At 47.9% G+C, this 23,616-nt stretch overlaps 1 protein-coding gene across 3 annotated transcripts; it reads right to left on the bottom strand.

Moving 5' to 3' along the window:
- Window positions 1-1,225: 1,225 nt before the first annotated feature.
- On the bottom strand, window positions 1,226-23,300 carry Ggt5 (gamma-glutamyltransferase 5). Of its 3 annotated transcripts, none has more exons than XM_048343541.1 (12): window positions 21,774-23,300; window positions 14,200-14,330; window positions 13,867-13,962; window positions 12,998-13,193; window positions 12,240-12,397; window positions 11,635-11,781; window positions 8,340-8,476; window positions 7,890-8,080; window positions 7,418-7,524; window positions 7,108-7,226; window positions 6,868-6,978; window positions 1,226-1,983 (listed from the first exon to the last, which is right to left on the bottom strand). In XM_048343541.1, exons 1-12 carry the CDS (start codon window positions 21,947-21,949, stop codon window positions 1,837-1,839), a joined length of 1,716 nt encoding a protein of 571 aa, XP_048199498.1. In that variant the 5' UTR covers window positions 21,950-23,300; the 3' UTR covers window positions 1,226-1,836. The 3 variants fall into 3 exon arrangements, with proteins under 3 accessions (XP_048199498.1, XP_048199500.1, XP_048199499.1); XM_048343543.1 differs by having other exon boundaries at window positions 21,767-21,784; XM_048343542.1 differs by lacking the exon at window positions 21,774-23,300 and adding an exon at window positions 14,409-14,791.
- Between the last annotated feature and the right edge of the window lie 316 nt (window positions 23,301-23,616).

Genomic DNA, 23,616 nt, shown 5'->3' with positions numbered 1-23,616 from the left:
CTTTCACTTCTCTAGTTCTAATACCAGTATATACAGTATACAGTGTACTCAGATGACATACAGTGATAGCAGGGACAAACCACAGGAAGGAAATACAAGAGGATCATCAACAACAGAAGCTACGGTTTCACATGGCATGTTGAAAGTAATTATAACAGTCATATAACACTCATTTCCATAACATGGAGTTCATTTCACTTAGCATCATCTTATGTGTTCATAAGGGCATAGCTATTGGCTCTTGAGATCTTCTGCTGTGACTAGCCTAAACCTGTGCTAATTATTCTCTATGAGGGAAACCATAGAGTCCATGTTTCTTTGGGTCTGGCTCACTTCACTTAGTATAATTTTTTTCCAAGCCTTTCCATTTCCTTATGAGTGGGGCAATGTCATTCTTTCTGATAGAGGCATAAAATTCCATTGTGTATATGTATCACATTTTCCTGGCCCATTCATCTACTGAGGGGCATCTGGGTTGGTTCCATATTTTTGCAATGACAAATTGTGCTGCGATGATCATTGTTGTGCTGGTGGCTTTAGTGTGTTCTTGTTTGTAATCTGTTGGGTAGATACCCCAAAGTGGGTCAGCCCCATCTTTTTTTTTTTTTTTTTGCCAGTCCTGGGGCTTGGACTCAGGGCCTGTGCACTGTCCCTGGCTTCTTTTTGCTCAAGGCAAGCACTCTGCCACTTAAGCCACTGTGCCACTTCTGGCCGTTTTCTGTATGTGTGGTGCTGGGGAATTGAACCCAGGGCTTCATGTATACGAGGCAAGCACTCTTGCCACTAGGCCATATCCCCAGTCCCAGCCCCATTTTTTAAAAAATTTTAAATTGAGGGGCTGGAAATTAGCCCTGTGTATGCATTGTGTGCATGTGAAATGGGATGATATTGCATAGGCAGAGACTAGGGATTCTGCTGCTCAGCATCCAAATAGAAGGAAAGCCCCTCCCCCCCCAAGAAATAATTTCAGAGGGTTTGGTGTGGTGGCTTATGCCTATAATCCCAACTACTCAGGAGATAGAAAGATTGTAGATCAAGGCTAATCCTGGCAAAAGTGCAAGATCCAATCTAAAAACAAAACTCAAAAGCACAAAAGGACGAGGGCTATGGCTCAGGCAGTAGAGTATCTGCCTAGCAAAATGCGACCCTGAATTTAATTCCTAGTAACACACACACACACACACACACACACACACACACACACACACACACACACACACACACATCATTTTCACCCCAAATGTCAATATTGCCAGGGCTGAAAAAACCTGATCTCAAGAACATGGGGCACCAGAGCCTGAGGGGGGGTGTCTGGTCTAGCTTTTCCAGTCTTTTCCTAAGAACAAAATCCAGAGAAGGGTCCATGGGCAATGAGGGCAGGTGTGGAAACAGGCATGTTACTAAACTCCTTCAAACACTGGTTGGAGTGAAGTAGGGGTGGGGTGCTTACCTCTTTCCAAAGGTGACACCCAGGCTTCCTTGGAGCCTCAGTTCCCCACCTTCACACAGTATGTAGAGGATCATAGATGCATGCTGTGCACCCCACTGAGCACTCCCTCTTCAACTCAGAGCCATGGAATCAACACACGGTCTTGTTCCTCTTTAATTTCCCACTGGTAAGTATACAGTGTGGCTGAGTGAGCAAGAGGCCAGGAGAAGGCCAAGGAGTCAGAGCAGGGCTACAGGGGGTTGTGGGGAAGGGGAAGGGACAAGGCCCCCATAGTCATCCAGCTGCCTGGTCGACCCCACAGCCTGGGGTCCCACTGGAGCTCTTGGTGCCGTGGTTTTGTCCAGCTGGGGAAGAAGGTGAATGTGGCTGTGAACCAGGCTGTCTTCTCAGTAGCCTGCAGCCTCTCCATCCTTCCTCCGATCAGATGCTGCATACACACAGGGTCCCTCCTGGGATATGGCTTGGACCACATTCAGGAAAAAGAACCGTGGGGTCTGGCCCTGGCCACGGTCTTTGAGCCCCTTCTGTACCGCCTGGAGAGTAGAGAAGAAAGGTTCACAGGGAGAGTGGCTCAGTTTCTTTCCATAAGGGAGATGCCTGGACATGAACAAAATGGACCCTAAACAGCTGGACTGGGCAGTTGAAGAAAGATGCAGGCCAGGGCTAGGTTGCTGTTCTCAGGGCATACATTTCTATGACATAAACAACAGCTTGAAAAAATCTGAGGGACCTAAAAAAAGGATAGCAGGGAATATGAAGGGAGCCTGTTACTTAGTTTGACACTGTGATTGATTGATGTCTCTCTTTTTTTTTTGCCAGTACTGGAGCTTGAACTTGGGGCCTGGGAGCTGTTCCTGAGCCTCTTTGTGCTCAAAACTAGCACTCTATCATTTGAACCACAGCACCACTTCTGGATTTTTTTTTTCTTTCTTTTTTTTTTTTGGCCAGTCCTGGGCCTTGGGCTCAGGGCCCGAGCACCGTCCCTGGCTTCTTCCCGCTCAAGGCTAGCACTCTGCCACTTGAGCCACAGCGCCGCTTCTGGCCATTTTCTGTATATGTGGTGCTGGGGAATCGAACCTAGGGCCTCGTGTATCCGAGGCAGGCATTCTTGCCACTAGGCTATATCCCCAGCCCTCACTTCTGGATTTTTCTAAGTAGTTTTTATTGGTGATGAGTCTCTCAGACTTTTCTGCCTGGGCTGACTTCAAACCATGATCCTCAGACTCCTGAGTAGCTAGGATTACAGGTGTGAGTCACCGGTGTCCAATGAGATTAATGTATTTTTAATGACAGATTGATTTCTGCCCTGAATCCAATCCACTATGACTTCAGAGAAAATGTGAAGGGTTCTAGAGCCCTTCGATGGAGGAGCTAGCTTCAAAGGTCTTAAGACTGAGAAGATGCTGATTTTGAGCTGTTGAAGTAAAGCCTTCTAGAAGGCTAAGACTGGACCTTTGGAATCCTACGTCCTCCATACATCAGAAACTGCCCCACTCAAGATCTCTCTCCTTGCCTCAAAGATCTCTGTGTCTGAAGACCCTTGAGATAACTGAGGAAGACAAAGTTCTGGGTGTAAGATATCCAGATTTGCGAACTGTAGCACCATTTAAGACTTGTGATCTTTACACACCGATTAGAAGAGTCGTGATCTCAGATATTCCAGAATGTAGAGGATTCTTTGGGTCCTGGAGCCCTGAAAGTTTATTGGTTGTAGACTCATCTAGAAGCTAGTAGCTCAGATTGAAGACACTAAACTGTGAACTTGAAAGCAGTTAGAGACCAAGGAAGGCCTTCAGCCCTGAGGTGTTGGTGTCTAAAATATTAAATGCCTTGTCCTAGAGTGTGGCCACATTTATCAATTTGTAAAGGGGCAGAAATCCTAGAAGTGTGTATCTTCGATTCCATGCTGCCAGGCACCATTTGGGATGAGTGGATCAAGAACTTGGCTTAATCAAGGCTTCAAATTCCAGAGATGAGGGTATCTCTGTAGTCCTTGGGACCAGTGCCTCTGATCCAGGTTACATACGTCAGATGGCCTGAGCTACCAATAGTCATGCCCTTGGGACCCTGTATTTTTGGTTCTAAGTAAAGGTACAGATTACTCAACATCCTTAAATGCAAAGGCTAAAACAAAAGCCATATTTTCAGTCCTCAGAGGTTCTGCTCCCTAGAATATAGTAGCCAAACTCCCTCCTGGGCCTCAGCCCACATGCTTTGTCAATGAAAGTCCCGAGAAACTCAAGGTCTCCAATGTAAGGTTTAAGATTTTCTCCATAGAAATACCAAAATTGAGAGACAAAGGGTAAAATAAGAGAAACAACAACAAAAGCAATACTTGCAAAACTGTTTGGTGTAAGTGAACTGAACACCTCAGGGGGGGAAAGGGGGAGTGGGGAGGGGGGTATGAGGGACAAGGTAACAAACAGTACAAGAAATGTATCCAATGCCTAACGTATGAAACTGTAACCTCTCGGTATGTCAGTTTTATAATAAAAACTAAAAAAAATAAAAATAAAAATAAAATAAAATAGCAAACATGTATTAACTTTCTCTGGTAGCCTTTAAGAGAATTAGCATGAACTCAGAAGATTTGTACTTGTAACAATAATATTGTCTTCTGGTTATTTTCATTTATTGAATAAAAATTATTCTCTCCACTTGGATTTCTCTTGTGTTATCAATAAAGGTTGAATGTTTTTGAATTTCTTAGTACTACAGAAAAGGATGGGAGAAAAGCAGGGAATGAAGGAAGATGGTTTCTGAACTTCAATCTTGTATCAAATATTGCATTGATCTTCAGGATTAAAAGCACAGTAAATGTACATTCTAATATATTAAAAATGCTGTATTTAACTTAGAAAATGTTCATGTATGGGGTTTATTGATTTAAATTATGTTTATTTATTATGCTTATTGTTTTAAATTATGCATACTTATTGTACATACCTATGGTGAAACATGGGATGTTCCAACACACATAGTCTGTCAGCAATGCTCAAATCACAGTAAACATGTCCATGGATGCAATCATTTTTCATTTCTTTGTGAAGACAACCTGTAGGTTTTTTTCTAGCTCTTTTGAAATATCCAGAACATTGTCATTAACTATAGTCCTTAAACTGCCTTATAGATTACCAGAGCTCATTTCTCCCTTCTTTCACTTAGTACCTGATGATCAACTTTTCTCCAACTTTCCCTCTACTTTACCCACCTCAGCCTCTAAAAATTGTTTAATATAATACTGATTTCAGCTAAATGAAATGGATTTTTATTTTTCTCCTACAAAATATTATCTTAATGGGACCCTTTATATTCATAGGTTTTGTATACTCAGAAAATAAACAAATGAGGAAGGGGATAACACTGTTCAAAAAGAAATTTGCTTGTTACATTTCTTATGTAACTGTAGACCCTCTGTACACATTTTTACAATAAAATTTAAATTAAAAATAAAACAAAAAAAGAAACAAACAAAAAAAAAGATTTTCTCCATAGAAATCCATGAGGTCTTCATGTCCCTGAGCTTAGCACCTGGGCCCTAAGTTCAAGCCCCAGTACACCCCCCCCCCAAAAAAAAGCCTGTGAGATCACATGTCCAATTAACAAGCAAAAAGCTAAGCTAGCATTTATCAAGATGCATTGTTTTCTTCTTCTTTTTTTTTTTTTTTTTTGGCCAGTCCTGGACCTTGGGCTCTGGGCCGGAGCACTGTCCCTGATTTATCTTTGCTCAAGGCTAGCACTCTGCCACTTGAGCCACAGTGCCACTTCTGGCCATTTTCTGTATATGTGGTGCTGGGGAATCGAACCCAGGGTTTCTTGTATAGGAGGCAAGCACTCTTGCCACTAGGCTATATTCCCAGCCCAAGATGCATTGTTTTCATAACGTGACTTATGGAATTGAAGCCTCTTTGTAAATTACTTAATAAAAATACAATTTAAAAAGATAGGCTAAAGGCATGGCTCAAGTGGTAGAGTGCCAGACCTTAGCAAGAAAATTGAAGAAGAGTGAGGATCCATAAATGTGGTACCAGCAGACAGACAGACAGACACACACACACACACATACACACACACAACCAGTGAAAAAGAGGACTGGAGGCATAGATCAAGTGGTAGAGTGTCAACCTAATAAAAAACAAGGCATGAATTCCAACCCCAGTACTATAAAAAATAAAATCCTAAGTAAAACATGGCATCTAGTATACCTAACCTACCAAACATGAGAGCTTATCCTAGCTCACCTTCAGTATGCGGAGAACACTTATTTTAGCCATCTACGACAAAGCATATATTGAATATCTCATGCAATTCAATGTATATGCTATTAAAAGTAAAAAATAGAATAGTTACACCATTTTGTTTTTATCTCTACCTTAATATACATTAATTGTACCATTAATATACAATCAAAAATCTTACTTTAATACATATTAATTGTGTGCAATTGATGGTACACAATTATTTTTCTACAATATAATTGTATACAATATAATAATTGTACACAATTAATATATGTTAAAGTAAGGTTTCTAACAAGTGAATATGTTTTCTTATCTTCTGTCTCTCCCTCTCTCTTTCTTTCATTCTTTCTTCCTTTTTCTTCTATAGTATTGGGGATGGAACCCATGATCTTCTATGGGCGAAGTAAGCCCTCTACCACTGAGAAACACATGCAACCTGCATATGGCTTTCATTCAGTTGGAAAGTTGAAAGCTCCTGAAGTCAAACCATCACGAGCTGAGGACCACCTCTAGATAGATAGCCCCTTGGACTAATGGTGCTTTAGTCTATAGTCTTCAGAATTCTAAGGTAAGAGAGATTGTCTTGAGGACCTTGATCCTTAGCTAGTTGAAGTGACCCTAGGAATAAAGCTTGTAGCCTCAAAAGACTACCAGTCTTCAACTGGATCCTAGCCAGGGGCATTCACCAGAATTAAAGTTCCAAGGAAGCTGACTATCACTGTGGAGAAGGGAGGACCAGCCAAGAGAATTCAGTCTCTAGTTCTGTATTATGGATTTTGGTGGAGGAACTAAAACAATGTAAGATCGAATACTAATAAACTCTGCATACCCCAGAACAAAATCCCTTCATAGACTCCCACAGGAAAACAATCTATTTTGCAAATAACTCCCAAGCATGAGTTGCGAACCACATAGGGAAACAAAGCACCATGAGAGATGATCTGAGAGGCTAGGAGAAGCAGCATCCAACACAACATGAACAGATCACGATGTGTAGGTTCTCGGCCTGGGAGAAGCACAAACAACATCCTGCAGTCTGCCTTGGAGGTCTTGGGATAGGCTAGTTGCCTTCCACAAAGTTCTTGTGAAACCTCAAAGGTACCTTGCCTGGGATACCCAGAAACTGAGCTCCTCTTGAGGCGTTATGAGCAACAGGGACTCAGACACTGGCCTTACCTGGCTGAACTCGGGCTCATACTCCACACGGCCCTTGCTGTTGACATGCAGGATAGGGGCTGCAATGGCCTCTGCCAGGTCAAAGCCAAGCCACAGCTTGTTCATGATGGTCTGGGACAGAGGAGAGAAGAAGATGCAGAAATGGGGAGGGGCACCCATCACTCCACACCAATGTTCCCAATCCCACCCGACAAGGCCTCTCAGAAAGGGAGGGCTCTGAGCAAGAACCCTTGGATTCACCTGGACCACAGCAGAGATGATAAGCTCTCCCCCAGCCCCGCCAATAATCAGCTTCGATCTCTGGGCTTTGTTGACCAGGATGGAGGGTACCATGGATGATGGTGGCCTCTCACCTGGAACTAAGAGCCCAACAGGCATCACACATAAACTCTAGGAGCACCACCAACCCTCTCTGCACTCACTGTTGACAACAGTGGCTTGCCACAAGCAGAGCAATCCACCCAGTGGTCAGCACAGGCCACCCACCTTCCCTCCTCTCTTCCCCAGAGAGGGCTGCCTATAGAAGCTGAGCTAGAGACCTCGCTCTTACCAGGTTGTGGAGTGACATTGGATACTGGCTGCTGTCTCCAGCATAAATCCAGTAGTTCATTGTTGAGGAGAATGCCTGTCTGTGGCGAGTACACCATTGCTCCAAAGCTGCAGACAGGGGAGATGGAGCCTGGGGCTTGGAGCTTTGGTTCTCATGAACACAGTGCCAACCTCTCAGGATTGTCTGTGTTATAGCTGCCCACCAGCAGGCAGAAGCCTTGCACCAATCAGAGCCCCTCTCCCAAGATCCCTTTGGACCCCCAGGAAGACCCCCCAGCAACAGCCATTTTTTTTAGCCAGAGATGTCTTGGGTGTGAGATTCCTTTTAACAGAGGGCAAGAAGAGAAAAAAGCAAGGTGCTGCATCACTGGGAATAGAAAAGGCCGAGGTGGAGACCAAGTTGGAGGCAAAGAGAAGTTAGATTCTAGGAGCAAAGAAGAGGGTCTTTTCTTTTGCCCTTGGGCCCCACGCACGGTGTGTTGATGGTGCTGGTGGCAGCCACTGCGCTGCCATCCTCTCCTAGCACAGACACGTGGGAGGTGCCCGTCCTTGGGCCCCAGGCCCCGGCCAGGTTGTAGTAGCTGAGCTGGTGGTCCCCACGGCCATCAATCTGCTGGCGGATGTGCTGGGCCAGAGCTTCCCCCAGCAGATCTTGGGAGGCATTCTGGGGTGAGTGGGCAGGTGGCAGGGTCAGCAAAGTGCCAGGTAGAATCCTCAGAGCAGAGGGTAGGTTGTACTCAGTCCCCTTGGGCGCCCTCTCCAGTCTATCCAACATCTGCCATTCCAGAGTCCCTGGGGCCACTACTAAGCGATTCCTTCCAAGAACCACAGAGAAATCTCCCCATCCTCCCTCTGCCTGTGCCTGATCCTTCCCCACTTCCTGCTGAGCCCTGGGGCAGGAAAGAGGATTCCAGGAGCCTCACCTGGACCCCTGGGTGGCTGCGGGGGTCCCACAGCCGCCAGTTCTGACCTCTTGCAAACTTGAGTGTCTCTACAAGGTGGTGATACATGTTTACTTCCCCTTCCGGCTGGGCCACCGATTCTGCAGAGAAGTTGAACCCTGGGAAGGCAATGGAGAACAGGTGGAGGTCATCCTGGGTAGTAGAACAAATGTTGGTTCCCCCTCCACAGAAAGAATCACTCATATCCCAGTCCCCAGAATCTGTGAATATTACTTTCAACAGCACATGAGTAAGGATTACCTTATGTGGCAAAATAAGTTAAATTAAGGATTGTGAGAGAAGGCAATTATCCTGGATATACAGGTGGGCCCTAAACATGATCACATGTAGTGCTATATATAAATCAGACACAGAGGAAAGGAGAAGCCAAATACAGTGGTCTCTTCTTATCTGTGGTTTTCTTTTTTTTCAGTTTCAATGATTGGATCACAATCTGAAAATACTAAGTAAAAATGCCAGACATAAACAATTCATAAACTTTAAATTGTATGTCCCGGTGAAATTTTAAATTGAGTAGTGTGATAAAATCTCATGCTGTTTAGCTCCATCTTACCAGGGATAGGAATCATCCTTGTGTCTAGTGTATCCATGCTGTATATGCTACCTGCCAATCAGTCACCGATTAGCCCGCCATCCAAATGATTAGATCAGTGTTCAGCTCATCAGATTACTTAAGTTAAAGTAATACCTATTTCAATTAACAACGGCTCCAAAGGGCAAGAGTAGCATTCTGGAAAGTCTCCCAAAGTCCATGTGTTAAAATCTTGGTCCTCAGCACAGACATATTAGAAGGCAGAGGAGCCATGAAGAAGTGGAGCCTGGGGCAGGGAATGTGGCTCAGTGGTAGAGTGCTTACTTAGCATGCATGAAGCCCTGGGTTCGATTCCTTAGTACCACATAAAGAGAGGTTCGATTCCTTAGTACCACATAAAGAGAAAAGGCCAGAAGTGGTGCTGAGATTCAAATGGTGCTAGCCTTGAGCACAGAGAGGCTCAGGGACAGAGCCTAGGCCCTGAGTTCAAGCCCCAGGACTGGCAAAAAAAAAAAAAAAGAAAGGAAGGAAGGAAGGAAGGAAGGGAGGAAGGAAGGAAGGAAGGAAAAAAGGAAGGAAGGAAGAAAGGAAGAGAAGAGAAGAGAAAGAAAAGAGGTGGAGCCCAGTGGGAGACTTTAGATCACTAGGGTGGGGGGCATGAACTGGAAGGGGCTCATGGGATAGGACTTCTTCCTCTTCCTCTTTTACTTCTCAGATGCCATACGGCGAGCAGCTTCTTCTTCTGCGGGCTTCTGTGATGATGCCACCTCACTACAGGCCCCAGAGCAATGAGGCCAACCTTTAATGGATGGAAACTTCAAAAGCTGTGAGCCAAAAGGACTCTTTTGTCTTCATAAGCTGATTTATCACAAGCATTTGTTACAGTAATGGAAAGCTAACACAAGTAATGATGTTGGCAATCTGGGATTTTTGTTTGTTTTTGTGAGTGTGTGTGTGTGTGTGTGTGTGAATGTGTAAGAACATAGTATATATACATCCAGTTGGGGTCTTAGAATGTGTTCCCCACAGATAAACACTATTGTATGGCAGCAGAGGCAGAAATTAGAGTGATGCAGCCAAAGCAGAGGATAGTCATCAGAAGCTGGAAGTGTTTGTCTCATGTGGCCCCAGGAACAATGTGATGTAAAATTTCCAGAACTGTACAGTAATACATTGTTGTTGTGTGTTCATAGTAATTTTTTTTTTTTTTTGCCAGTCCTGGGCCTTGGACTCAGGGCCTGAGCACCATCCCTGGCTTCTTCTCAAGGCTAGCACTCTGCCACCTGAGCCACAGCGCCCCTTCTGGCCGTTTTCCATATATGTGGTGCTGGGGAATCGAACCGAGAGCTTCATGTGTAGGAGGCAAGCACTCTTGCCACTAGGCCATATTCCCAGCCCCATAGTAATTTGTTATAGCATCCATCAGACACTAATACAACCAGCCCCAGACCTAGGCAGCCCCCTTCAGGCTATGATATCCTGGGTTTTTGCCCCAGGCCTAAGTGCAGCTCTCTTATGGGACACTGAAGAGTCCTGTGTCCTGCCTCTGAGTTGACCTATTAGGGAGGAAGATGTCCGTTCTTCCAACAAAACCTCAAATAGCCAGTCTTCTAGAGGGGATCCAGTGCTCAAACATATCAACCTGATGGGTGTCCATAGTCTTATCTTGAATATCACGTGCCTGTTAAGCCAGTTTACACAGGAGGGGACTGAGCAGAAAAGGCAGCGGCCCCTGCTGTGGTTGGGATATGTTTTGGGCATCTTCTAGTGGCCCGTTGTGATTGAAGGCTTAGTCCTCCAATAGTCATAATGGGAAATGGTGGAGTCTTTAAGAGGTGGGGGCTGATGGGAGGTACTTAGGTCACTGGAGGCTAGATGGTGTGGTACCTTGCTAGTTCTCAAAAGAAGGTTGTTTCTAGGTGCTGGTGGCTCACACCTGTAATCCTAGCTACTTAGGAGGCTGCAATCTGAGGATCGTAGTTTGGAGCCAGCCTAGGCAGCAAAGTCTGTGAGATTCTTCTCCTCTAATTTAAAATAAAAAAAAGACTACTCAAAAAAAGTGAGAAATGATGCTGTGGCTCAAGTGGCAGAATGCTAGCCTTGAACAAGAGACACTCAGAGACAGGACACGGGCCCTGAGTTCAAGCCATGGGGCTTATGAAAGGAGTAAGTTGACCCTTACCCAGCTGTCACAGCTTCTTGGCTTGAGATGTGACCACTTATTCAGACACAAGTTCTACCATTGTGGCCTACCATCACCACTTACCGTGGTCTCTTATCAGAACTAAACCAATGAGCCAAAGCAAATATGCCCTTGGACCTCCAAAACTGTCGAAAGAGACTTCCTCTCCTAGAAGTAGAGGTGTGGCTTACGTGGTAGAGCACCAGCCTTGAATGAAAAAGCCAAACAGGAGCACAAGGTCCTGAGCTCAAGCCCCAGTGCTAGCACAAAAAAAAACAAACAAAGGCTCCTTTTCTTTCTTTCTAATTATTAAATTAATTTTTTTCTTTCTTTCTTTTGCATGGCTGGGGATCAAATCCAAAGTCTCATGCAAGCTAGACTACCACCGAGTGACACTCCCAGCCCCCAACACCCCACTTTTCCTTATAAGTAGCCACATCTGGAATTTTTTAAAAATAATGATGAAAAGCATTCATTCACTGTGTACGGCCATGGTTGTGCTGGGAGCCCAGGTTCGCAGGGGAGGAGCCCTGAGATTTTACCTCTCATCACATTGAGGATGAAGCTGAGAATGGCACCCCCTGCAGGCGGTGGTGGTGAGTACAGGGTGTAGTCTCCCAGAGACATCTCCAGGGCATCTACCACTTCTGGCTGGAAGGCAGCTAGGTCCTGGAGAGTCAGTTGGCCTCCTGAGTTGAAAAGGAGAGAGATTCAGGCACAGATGTTAAAAGTGAGGCCAAAGAAGGATAACCATTGGCCCCAGGACACACAAAGGTGGGGGGGTGCTCTTGTCCCTTAGCCGCTGTAGACCTGGTGAGGGGATGGGTATGTGAGCAGCAGAATGGGGTGGCTAGATCAGAAGAAGATGTGGAGGAGGGGAGAGGAAGAAGAATGTTTCCTGGGCCTACATGGTGATCTGGAGCTGCCTTCCCTGGCCTTGAGAGGGCCTTGCCCTTTGAAGTCCTAGACCACAGAAGCCCTGAAGCTAACTTGGCTGGGCTTAGCTGGGCACCTGGCCTCTCCAAGCCCTGGGGGCAGCAGGCACTCCTGGGGGCAGCTTGGGGAAGAGCTCACCTTCAACTCCCAATACCCAGAACCTGACTCTTTCTGTGTTCAGGACAGAGGTTGGACTGTCAGTGTGGCTAACCTTCCTTGGCAATGTCCTCTATCAGCATCTGGCCCAGTCTCCCTGTGTAGAAGGCCTCCGCCCCTTCCGTAGCCACAGTCTCCAGTGTGGTGGCCAGAGCAGGCCATGGGAATGGGTCCTGAGGCCTCAGGATTTCTGTCCCATTGAAGAAGAGCTGCCTGGGGGAACAAGGAAGCAGTCTCAGGGTGGGCAAGGGTCCAGAGGACAGCCATTCTGCCAGGGATCTAATGGAATCCTTATGACTTCTCTTGGGGAGCAGCCCTGGCTTAGGGGCCTGAGGCACTGAAGATGAATAGCAATGGGGCAGATTCTCTAAGAGTAAGGGGGGGGGGGGGGGCTGGGGATATAGCCTAGTGGCAAGAGTGCCTGCCTCGGATACACGAGGCCCTAGGTTCGATTCCCCAGCACCACATATATGGAAAACGGCCAGAAGGGGCGCTGTGGCTCAAGTGGCAGAGTGCTAGCCTTGAGCGGGAAGAAGCCAGGGACAGTGCTCAGGCCCTGAGTCCAAGGCCCAGGACTGGCCAAAAAAAAAAAAGAGTAAGGGGGCACAGGGTACTATCACTTAGCAATTAACCCTTCATGGCCTGATCTGCCTGAAGCTGGGCTCTGATCTGAGACAGCCCTGGCCTGGCCTTAAGGTCCCCGGCACTCCGTTAGTACTAACCCTCCAGTTCAAGGCAGAACTAATGTAAAGCTGAGACCTAGCTGGCCTCAGATAGAAGGGAGTCTTTGAACCCAGGACCATCATTGCTTACCTCAGGGTGGACGCATACAAATAAGGCCTCAGAAAGCTGCTATTCAGGAACTTGCTGAGGATGGAGGGCATACGGTAGCCCCCTCGGAGCAGTGTAATGGTGGGTTCGAACAGCTGTGCCCAGGGCAGGCGGCCATAGCGGCGGTGAGCCTCAGCATAGCCACGGAGCTCCCCAGGAACCCCGATCCACTGCACTCCTGCACAGAGCACCCCCTGCCCTTAGCTCTGTGTCTTTTGAGCTGCTCCAGAGCTTCTCTCTTCTCTCCATGCTGTCTCCTGTCCTCCAGCACATGTCAGCAGAGAAAGCTTTTGGAACACAGGCCCAGACCTCCTGTGGTTCCCCAGGACAAGGCACTGGGTGGTGCCAGTCCTGGGGCTTGAACTCTAGCCCTTAGCTTTTTTTTTTTTCCCCAAGGCTAGCACTATACCACTTGAGCCACAGCTTCGTTTGCAGTTTGTGTGGTTAATTGGAGATAAGAATCTCATGCACTTTCCTGCCTGGGCTAGCTTTGAACCACAGTCCTCAGATCTCAGCCTCCCGTGTAGCTAGATTTACAGGCACAAGCCACAAGCACCCGGCAGAGAAGACACTTCTCTACAAAGTCCACATTAAAAAGTCCACAGCAAGACCCTGTCTCAAAAACCTATTCCCACTGAATGCCCAGAACATTCCTCAGCCTGGCCCTCTCCTTGGAAATACCCCTCTTTAGTCAGACAGACCCTCCCTCAGAAAGACTCCCTTGACTCCAGGTCTCCAACTTCCACCCCCAGGACAGGGTGTCACAGCCTATACACGAGGCACACTGCCTGTTTGACAGCCATCCCCCATGGCTTGTCGGGGCGGGGTGGAGGACCCACTCAGAGCCGCACCTGTGCCCAGTGGCAGGGCCTTTCCACACTGGTCCAGCAGGCTCGGGTCATGTGTGGCAGGCACCGTCTCCCTGGCATTGATGACCTCCACCTTTCCTAGAGTGGGGGTAGGGCAAGAGAGTGGTCATGGTCCTGCTTGATGGTCCTAGATTATCCTAGATCTCAGCTTCTCTCTGTGTACTCAGACTAGCAGGAGGACCTGCCACCAGGGCTTTGAACCCGAGGTGAAAGAGGCAGGACCAGGGGAGGTCTGTGTGGAGCACGGGGCCTAGGAAGTGTTACGGGGTGGTTTGGGATAAGTCAGACTTCCCCATGGGGGAGACACGGGCCCACCTGTGGTTGCATTGTAGATGGTGAAGATGACCCCTCCGCCCAGGCCCATGCTCTGGGGGTTCACAACACCCGTGCAGACCAGGGCTGCGATGGCTGCATCCACAGGGGAGCCCTGCTGCTGGAGGATGGCTCTAGGGGATAAGACACCGGGTCAGTGGTTTGGCTCCCCTCCCACACGCCTCACCTGGGCTCATGTACGGAGCACTCACTGGGGAGTAGTGACCGATGAATGGGTGGCCTGTGTGCTGCCAGAAAACCCCACACGAAGTCAAAAAACAGACTGGGCTTCCCCTTCTTCAAGTCCAGCTGTTCAGTGGGTCTAACTATGATGTCATTTGCATCGCTCTTCTTGGTTTGTAAAGAGCTTCTGTGGACATGGCTTCAAGGAGCTCCTGACAGCAAAGGCTCATTTGTAATAGGCAGAACCTGGTCTGGGCCACCCCCTTCTTGTTTCTTCTGGGACTCCACTTCCCATCTTTACTGGTCATAGACCCAGAGTGGTTGCAAACCCCTTAAAAAGCTGTGTCTGGTGACTCCTGGATCCTAACCTGCCTCGAGGCCTCAGAACTGGGCATCAAACCCCTGTAGGAGGGATAGACTCTTCAGATCCTAAGCCTTGGTTAGGCTAGCCTGGAGTGCAACCATCCTGACCTTCAGGCAACAGCCCTGCACACTCGCCTCAGCTGCCTTCTCCCTAACACCCAGAAACCTCGCCAACACCCCCAAGAAGCCAGTGTTTAAGCCCTAGTTATCAAAGAGGAAATCAAGATCTGAAGGAGTGGCCTTGAGTACTTGTTCTCTTTTCATGGGTCCCCTGATCCCAACACCTTCCCTCAGCGCAGTTCCTGCGGCTTGATCCCGAACTCCAACCCTCCCCAGCTTCTGACTCGAGTGTCCTTATCCTGTGCCACAAGAAGACACAGAATCTCAGAATGGGAAAGGGGACAGTACACTAGCTGTAGGAACAAAACAAGACTGACACAATCAGGCATCATGATGAATTTCCTTACTGAGACCAGAGTGTTGAAATATGGAGGCGGTTCAGGTAGAAAAATCCAAAAGATTCCATCTCCAATTAACCAGCAAATACTAGTCTAGAGGCATGGCTGAAGTGGTAAAGCACCAGCCATGAGTGAGGAAACTGAGGGAGGGCACAAGGACCTGAGTTCAAGCCCTTGTATGGGGGTGGGGGAGACATATTGCCTTCAAAGAAGCAAAATTAGACATAGAGCTTACTCCTTAGTGGAGCTGAGAAAAACAGAGACAGGGGCATGATGTTTTTAAAGTAAAAGAGATTCTGAGCGCTGGTGGCTTATGCCTAGAATCCTAGCTCTCAGGAGGCTGGAATCAGAGGATTGCAGTTCAAAGCCAGCCCAGGCAGGAAAGTCCATGAGACTTTTATCTCCAATTAACCACTAGAAAACCGGAAGTGAAAGTGTGGCTCACAATGGTCGAGCACTAGCCTAGATCAAGCATAAAAGCTCAAGGACAGTTCTCAGTCTCTGAGTTCAAGCCCCACGACTGCCCCCACACACACACGTAAGGGGAAAATATATCTGCCAACCTAGAATTATCTGCCCACAAATAGTATCCTCCAAAATATAAGCAGGATAAAGACATTTTCAGACAAATAAAAAGTGGAGATTTGTGCTAGGGGATTTCCCTGTGCTAGAAGGAACTTGAAGTGATCATGAGCCCAGATGGGAAGCTCAGAGATGCAGGGAGAGATAGATGAAGGGCAAGGGCAATGGAAGAGGTAAATAAGTGGGTAGTGTTTGTATGACATTCTAAATGATAAAGTTAGAACAATATTGGCAATGATAATATTTTGTGAGGTTTAAAATAACACCTAGTGAAATGTTTGTAAGAAAAATTATGTACCTGGGATTCACATTGAAACAGTATGGGATGAGGGCTGGGCACCGGTGACTCTCACCTATAATCCTGGCTACTCAGAGGGTTGAGATCTAAGAATGACTGTTTGGAGCCAGCTCTAGCAGACAAATCTGAGGTTCTTGTCTCAAATTAACCAGCAAAAAAGCTGGAAGTGGAGGTATAATTCAAATGGTAGAGTGTCAGCCTTGAGCAGAGAAAGTTAAGCAAGAGTGCAAGGCCCTGAGTTCAGGTCCCTAGATGGTACAAAGAAGAAAAAAAAAACAAGTGATATATATATATTGTGTGTGTGTGTGCATGCATGCATACACACCAGTACTGGGGTTTGAATTTAGGGCTTGGGCTCTGTGCCTTAGTATTTTTGCTCAAGGCTTGTGCTCTACCACTTTAGCCACAGTTCATGGACTTCCAAGCCTGGGAATTTAATCTGGGATCCTCACATCTAAACTTCATGAATAGCTAGAAGTGCAGGTTAGTCTTGACGCAGACTTCCTTTTTCCCCAGGAAACCTCAGTTTTTGCTCTTAAGGCCTTTGACTAGATGAGGCTCGTTGATAACGACAGACATTCTGTTCTATTAAAACCAACTGATTGTAAACACTAGTCACATGTACAAAATACCCTTCTAGCTAACTAGAACTCTATTCAGATGACTGTGCCTGACTTATAAAGGTTCTTCTTACAATGTTTTGACTTAACAACAACACTGTGAATGAAGTTTTGATTTGCATCTTTTCTAGCTAGGCTACTGATATTGAATGTAATACACTTGTTGCTGGGCAGAGCTAGCAAGCCAGAGCTCTCAGTCAGCTCCAAAATTATGAAGAGGAAACTCAATATGAGGCCTTGAGTTAAAATCTCAGTACTTCCCAGAGAAGGGGAGTGGGCATCTCAAAAGCTGAGCTAACCAACAGCTAGAGGTCAGCCTGGGCTACGTAGAGACATTATAACAAGAAGAAAAGAAAAAGGAGGATGATGAGGAAGAAGAAGAAAAGAAGAAGAAGAGGAGGAAGGAGGAAGGAAGGAAGGAAGGGAAAGAAAGGAAGGAAGGAAGGAAGGAAGGAAGGGAGGAAGGAAGGAAGGAAAAGGAAGGAAGAAAGGAAGGAAGGAAGGAAGGAAAAGGAAGGAAGGAAAAGGAAGGAAGGAAGGAAGGAACTTTTTAAAAAAATTTAAGAGAGAAAATTACAAACACACAAATTATTTCCCTTAAAATAGTGATCAGGAATGGAGTAAAGTACTTATAAATATGAATAACATTCTCTCTCTCTTTCTCATGTTGGTAGTGGGGCTTGCATTCTGGGGCTGGGCACTGTCTCTTAGCTTTTTGAGTTCAAGCCCCTGTACCAACACGATAAATAAATAAATAAATAAATAAATAATAAGATCTTAGGGCTGGGGATATGGCCTAGTGGCAAGAGAGCTTGCCTCGTATACATGAGGCCCTGGGTTCGATTCCCCAGCACCACATATACAGAAAACGGCCAGAAGTGGCGCTGTGGCTCAAGTGGCAGAGTGCTAGCCTTGAGCAAAAGGAAGCCAGGGACAGTGCTCAGGCCCTGAGTCCAAGGCCCAGGACTGGCCAAAAAAAAAAAAATAATAATAATAAGATCTTAAAATGAAAACATACTGAAAAAAGCAAGGTAATAGTATATGAAGCTAAAAATACCAATTCAGCAGAAAAGTAATTTAATTAATTATACATATTTTGTAGGATCTATGCTAAGGACAAAAATAAAATAAAACCCTCCTGTAAAACAGGAGATCTCAAACTTCACCTAGTAGATTTATCATTAGTACTAGGAAATAGAGCTGTAATAATATTGTCATTGAAGCAATTCCAAAACTCTTTTATGAGTATTTTGGGATAGGACAGGAAAGTAAACGCATTGACATGAGGGGGTGGGGGACTCTATCACCATGGGAAAAGAATTTATAAATACAGTTTAGAGAAAGTTGGGAAACAAGCCTCTTGTGGGGCATTGGAGCTGTCAGCATGAAGCATGGTATTTCCTAAAGGTTTGTTTTTCTGCGTCTCTACATAGAAAGAACAGAGTAGTAAAAGTATCCTATATGGCAACAAGCAGGCTTAGGTTCCAGATCGTAGATGCTAAAATACCATTCTTACCTAGGCGCCCCGAGCTCACGCCTGTAATCCTAACTACTTAGGAGGCTGAGGTCTAAGGATCGCAGTTCAAAGCCAGCCTAGGTTGGAAAGTCTCTGAAACTCTTATCTCCAATTAACCCAGAAAATGGAGGTATGGCTCAACTGGTAGGAAAAGCTAAACAAGAGTGTGGGGTCCTGAGTTCCAGGCCCAGTGCGTGCAAGTGTGTGTACATACACACACACACACACACACACACACACACACACACACACACGATGGAACCCGGGGTCTCTTGAAGACTAGGCGTGTCCTATCATTTAGCCATGACCTCAACCCTCATGTATTTGATATAAGACAAAAGAGGGTGTTGTGTGCTGTAGACAGAGAAGGATGTGTACCCATAACCCCATAAACACACTCATGGTTGGACTTGCCTCTGCCTGGTGTCAGGCAAGCTCGTCAGCTCCCTGAGCCTGAGCAGCTGTGAAGTGTGGGCATTTCTGGCCAGCAGAAGAACTTACAGATCTTCAAATGTACTTGTTAAGGAATCAGGAGACTTCCATCACCATCACTGTGGCCACACACCTACTCAGACATGTGTGCTCACACGCACATATTTGCACACACATAAGTAGTGCTGAGTCCCAGAGAACAGGAAATACAGTCATTTCCTAGGGATCTGACCCATCGTATAGAGAGCCACGAGCATCCCAGCCCCACAGGAAGGAAAAGGGGTGAGATGAAAAGCTATGGCTCTGGCAGCAGGGAACTAGGGGCTACACCCTAGTCCCCCGTCCTCAGGCCCCTGCCCAGACCAACCCACAGAAGAGATTAGTAGACAGAGCATTTCCCATGGGGGTCCTGTGTCCCATGCCTTGCCATTGGTGTGCTCTTAGCCATCCCATGAGGAAGATGCCAAGCTGAGTCTCACTTCACAGGTGAGGAAACTGAGGAGGCCCTCAAAGTGTAACTTGTCCGCTGTCCCTGCTCTCCCTTGTGGTCCAGAGAAGCATGGGGGAGCAGACAGAGCCTAGCCCTTGGCATTCAGTCACCCTGTTCCCACTCACACCTGCCCCCACACCCCTCAGCCCATGCCATCCTTAAAAGTTTTCTCATCAGAGGCCCCATAGAAGGCCACCATGCCTGTGTCTTATTCACTTGCTTGTGCAAAATCTTTGGTCTTCATGGGCCAAGTTCAGGGGCAGGGCAGATTGAAGTTCCTGAGTGGAGAGATGGCAGGCTCTCGGAAAATCTGTTCCCACCCATAGCCCTGACATCATTTCACCCCTGCAAGGGCAACAGCAGCCACAGCAGAAGACTCATATTCCAGGGCTAGCTGGGCCTGCCCACTGTGATCCTTAGTGGATGGGAAAGCAAGCCCATCCATTAGAAAAGCAAGAATCTTTGAGAAGCCACAGCAGATGAAGCCCACAATGCCTAAAGGATCCCCCGAACCCGGCAATGCCAGAAGTCTTCTTAGAAGATAAACCTTTACTGAGTGCTAGTGGCTCACACCTGCAATCCTAGCTACTCAGGAAGCAGAGATCTGAGGACCCATGTTCAAAGCCAGCTTGAGTAGAAAAGTCTGTAAGACATTCATGTCCAATTAACCACTAAGAAACCAGAAGTGGAGGTGTGACTCAAGTGGTAGAGCACCAGCCTTGAGTACCAATACAAGAAAAAAAAAAGATGAACATTTACTCAGAAGCTCAGCATATTCAGATTGTACACTGTGGGGTGTCACACTGAGAGATGACATAGTAGAGAAGGGATCTCACTGTGCGTGTGTGTGTGTGTGTGTGTGTGTGTGTGTCTATTAGGCATGGTACCAGCTCTTCTTCACTCACATAAACCTTAAGAACTCTCATCCAGAGACCCAAGCTGCAGCGGATGGCCCAGGGAGGAGAATGTGATTAGAGAGATGGGGAACAGCAGGAAAGAAGGAAGGAAGGAACATGGACTGACCTTGGAAGCAACAAGGTCAGGCCCCCTAGGAAAGATGTTGGCCAGCAGCCAGGCACCTTCCTGTGGCCCCCAGCCTAGCCAGGGTCACCTGATCTCTATTTCACAGGAGACTCCTAGTGTTGGAACTAGATCCAGGCTTCCTCCCACTTGTGGCTTCTTAAAACAGGAACAGGAAGTAGAGAGTTATTTAACAAAACATTAAAAGAGAAACCACATCCTCTCATATCACCAACAATCTGCTCAAGAATTCGATCAGAGCAGAGACCCCTCTCTCCCCTAAAACTAGCCTTATGCACAAAGCAGACCCCAGACAGTCAGGCTCAAGGAAACCCTGCAAGTACCCAGTCTGTTTAGAGATTATGTGGCAGCAGAGCCATTCCTGCTTGTCCTCCTTCCCCTGGTCATCTCTGAGGCCTGAGGTCCCCCAGCTTCACTTGCATTTTGGCAGTTTCAGGTGTAGGAGGGGCAAAGCATCTCTACACAGCCTCCCATGGCAGGGGCGGCAGCTGATCTCACTCTCTACCATCCCTGAGGAAGCATCTTGAGCCTGGGCACCAGTGGCTCACGCCTGTAATCCTAGCTACTCAGGAGGTTGAGATCTGAGGATCCATGGTTCAAAATGCACCCAGAAAGGAAAGCCCATGAGACTCATATCTCCAATTAACCAGAAAAACAAGCTGGGAATGAAGCTGTGGCTCAAGTGGTAGAGTGCCAGCAGCAGGTGAAATGAGGAAGGATGGATTGATGGGAAAGGAAAGGGTGGAATGAATGAATGAATGAATGAAGAGGTGGATGGATGCATAATCAGCAAAAGAAAGCATGTCTTGAAACCAGGAAGTAGGGGACAGAAGTCCTCTCTGCCCAGCCATGCCACACGCTTCTGCTGCAGGACCCAGCCTGGGTTTGCAAAACACCTCGAGTCTTCACAGTAAAGCCTGTCAAGCTGATATGCTGGGAAGTAGACTGAGTTGGCAAACAGAAAGTTTCTGGGGGATCCAGTGTGGGAACTGGGGGGCCACAAGGAGCTTCCTGCCATGCTTCCCTCCAGTGAGGTTTCTTATGGGCTAGGTTTCCTGGAAGAAGGTCAGGTAAAACCGGCTGTGGCCTGCCAAACATCAGTTGGCCCAGGTCCTGTGACAAGGGGAGGGTGGCCATGAAGGAAGGGGCATTAGCAGGGGGGAGACGGGGCTTGGGCAGTATTGTGTGCACCCAGCAGGCCAGTACCCATCCATATACAGATCTCCTGCACCCCCTTGCCTGTGCCCCTGGGCAAAGCCCCCAGCCTTGGACAGCTGGCCATGCTGACAAGTCCATTACAGGCCATCGGAGTTAGGCTGCAGGGCCCTTTCAGAGTTTCTAAGTTCAACCTTTGTGGTATAAGTGGCTCTTCTGAGCCCCTGAACTAGGAGTAGACTCAAACCCTGCCTGTGCAACATTGCTGTTGCCCCCAGGGGGTTCCCTATCTGCCCTGTGAGCATACCTGCCACATGGCCCTTTCTCCATGAGCCAGCACACACCCTCCTGTGCCTTCTCCCCTACACACTTGCCACAGCCACAAAGTCTCCAAGAGGAGCCAAAAGCCAAGGGCCGCCAGTCCCCACCCACCTCTTACCGTCCAATGTCAGAGCAAATTTTGGAGTCAGCAGCTACAGCGGCGTGGGCAAAGGCCTGGGGGCCACAGGAGGGACGATGGCGAGAGAGCACCATGGCCAGCACAGTGACAATGGCCAGCCCCAGCCCTACCCCCAGGAAGACCAGGCTGACTGTGGCCCTGTGGCCCTGGGCCATGGCTTTCTGGCCCAGGAGGGGAGGGGAGGCCAGCGGGCAGATAGGCCAGAGGCTGGATAGACAGACAGGCAGATAGATGGACAAGAAGCTGCCGAGGCAAGCTCACTGATGATTGGACAGAGGGAAAAACCGACAGACAAACAGATAGATTGACATCTAAGCCAGACAGCTGGACAGAGAGGAAGGTCTGGTGGATGTTAATATAGAGATAGACTTACAGAAAGGTGGGCAGACGGATGAGTTTATAGACAAACAGCAGGCAGACCCGCAGATGGGTTTACAGACAGACAGATGCGCAGCAGCAGCCCCTACCCTCCTCAAGTGTGTGCCGCCAAGACAGATCTGCCCACACACTTGAACTTCCAGTGTCCAGCCCCGGCGTAGGCCGGGCAGCAGGCCAGGCCAGGCGCCCAGCAGGGGAAGTGCTTGTTTCCTTGCAATAAGGAGCCAGTGGCAGTGGTTAACTCTTTCACTATCAGTGGGTCCCCTGGCCCTTCTGTCTGACCCCACGGCACCAGGGACAAGGGGCTAGTGTGCACGGCTCCCAGAAACACAGAGAAGGCAAAGCTGGGGGTGACCTAGCCCCTTCTTGCATCAGGCTCTGAGAGCCAAAGCCCCCCTCCCATGCAGGACAGAACTCCATTCCCAGACTCTGCCCTCCACACGGGCACAAGCTCAGCCTTGTCATTCATATGGCCCGGAGGAGAAGCTGAAGCAGGGGAATCCAAGGTAGAGTCATGTAGGACATCTCAGCCACAACCTGGCCCAGAGCCCAGCGTGCTGCCCATAGAGGGGAGCAGGATGCGGACAGGCCACGAGTCCACTCTGTGGCACCCAATGCCATGGGACCATCCCACCCCGGGGGACCTGTTGACCTGAAGATACAATCTTAAACTTCTTGGGGAGCAACACTGCCCTGTGTGGGTTCCCATGCCTCCTCCCCCACATTCCCCACACTGTGTGTCTGCCTCCTTGTGACCATCCATCTCAGAGTTATTCCTGCACTGGCCCTATCTCCTCCCTGGGGACACTGCCTTCTTGTGTGTAGCTGGAGCAAGCAAGGGTACACTGAGGTACACTGACCAAGCTTAACAGGGGTGCAGGGTGCAAAGGTGATAGTTTAGGCACCGTTGCCACAGCCCTACACTGCCTTCCGTGTCTCTTTCCAGGCCATACATGAGTCCTAGCCCACCTCCTGGCATAGCCAAGAAATGACACTAGAGCCAGACAGCATCTACACAGATCACACAGCCTGCCCGGACCTCCTTGCCAGATTCCCTGGTCAGTCTTCGTGAGAGAGGCTGTTTCCCACAAGCCGCTGTCATCCTTGTCTTCAGTGGGCGGGTGCTGTTGCCCTGGCTGTGTTGACATTGCCCAATCAGGAATCAGAGTGCATTGCTGGGTGCAGGCCAGCCCACCCCACCCACCTCAGGCCTCAGAGGACAAGGCACTGAGGGCAAGAACAGCGGGGGGCCAGGGGTGGGGCCAGCTCTGTCGTTATCCTGGTCAGGCAGAGGCCAGGGTACAGAGACAGTGAGGGCAAAGGCCCAGGAAAAGGGTTTGTGTCATGCTGGGATTTCCGCCATAGCTGGGCCGGGTGATCCAGCTGGGAAGATCCTAATGAATGTCCTAATCCAGGACGTGGTGGGGAGAAGATGGGGTGAAAA

The sequence above is a fragment of the Perognathus longimembris genome, chromosome 3 (assembly GCF_023159225.1).
Source record: "Perognathus longimembris pacificus isolate PPM17 chromosome 3, ASM2315922v1, whole genome shotgun sequence".
Taxonomy (NCBI): domain Eukaryota; kingdom Metazoa; phylum Chordata; class Mammalia; order Rodentia; family Heteromyidae; genus Perognathus; species Perognathus longimembris.
The sequence above is the reverse complement of the archived record's forward strand: the minus strand, read 5'-3'. Positions and strand labels throughout refer to the sequence as shown.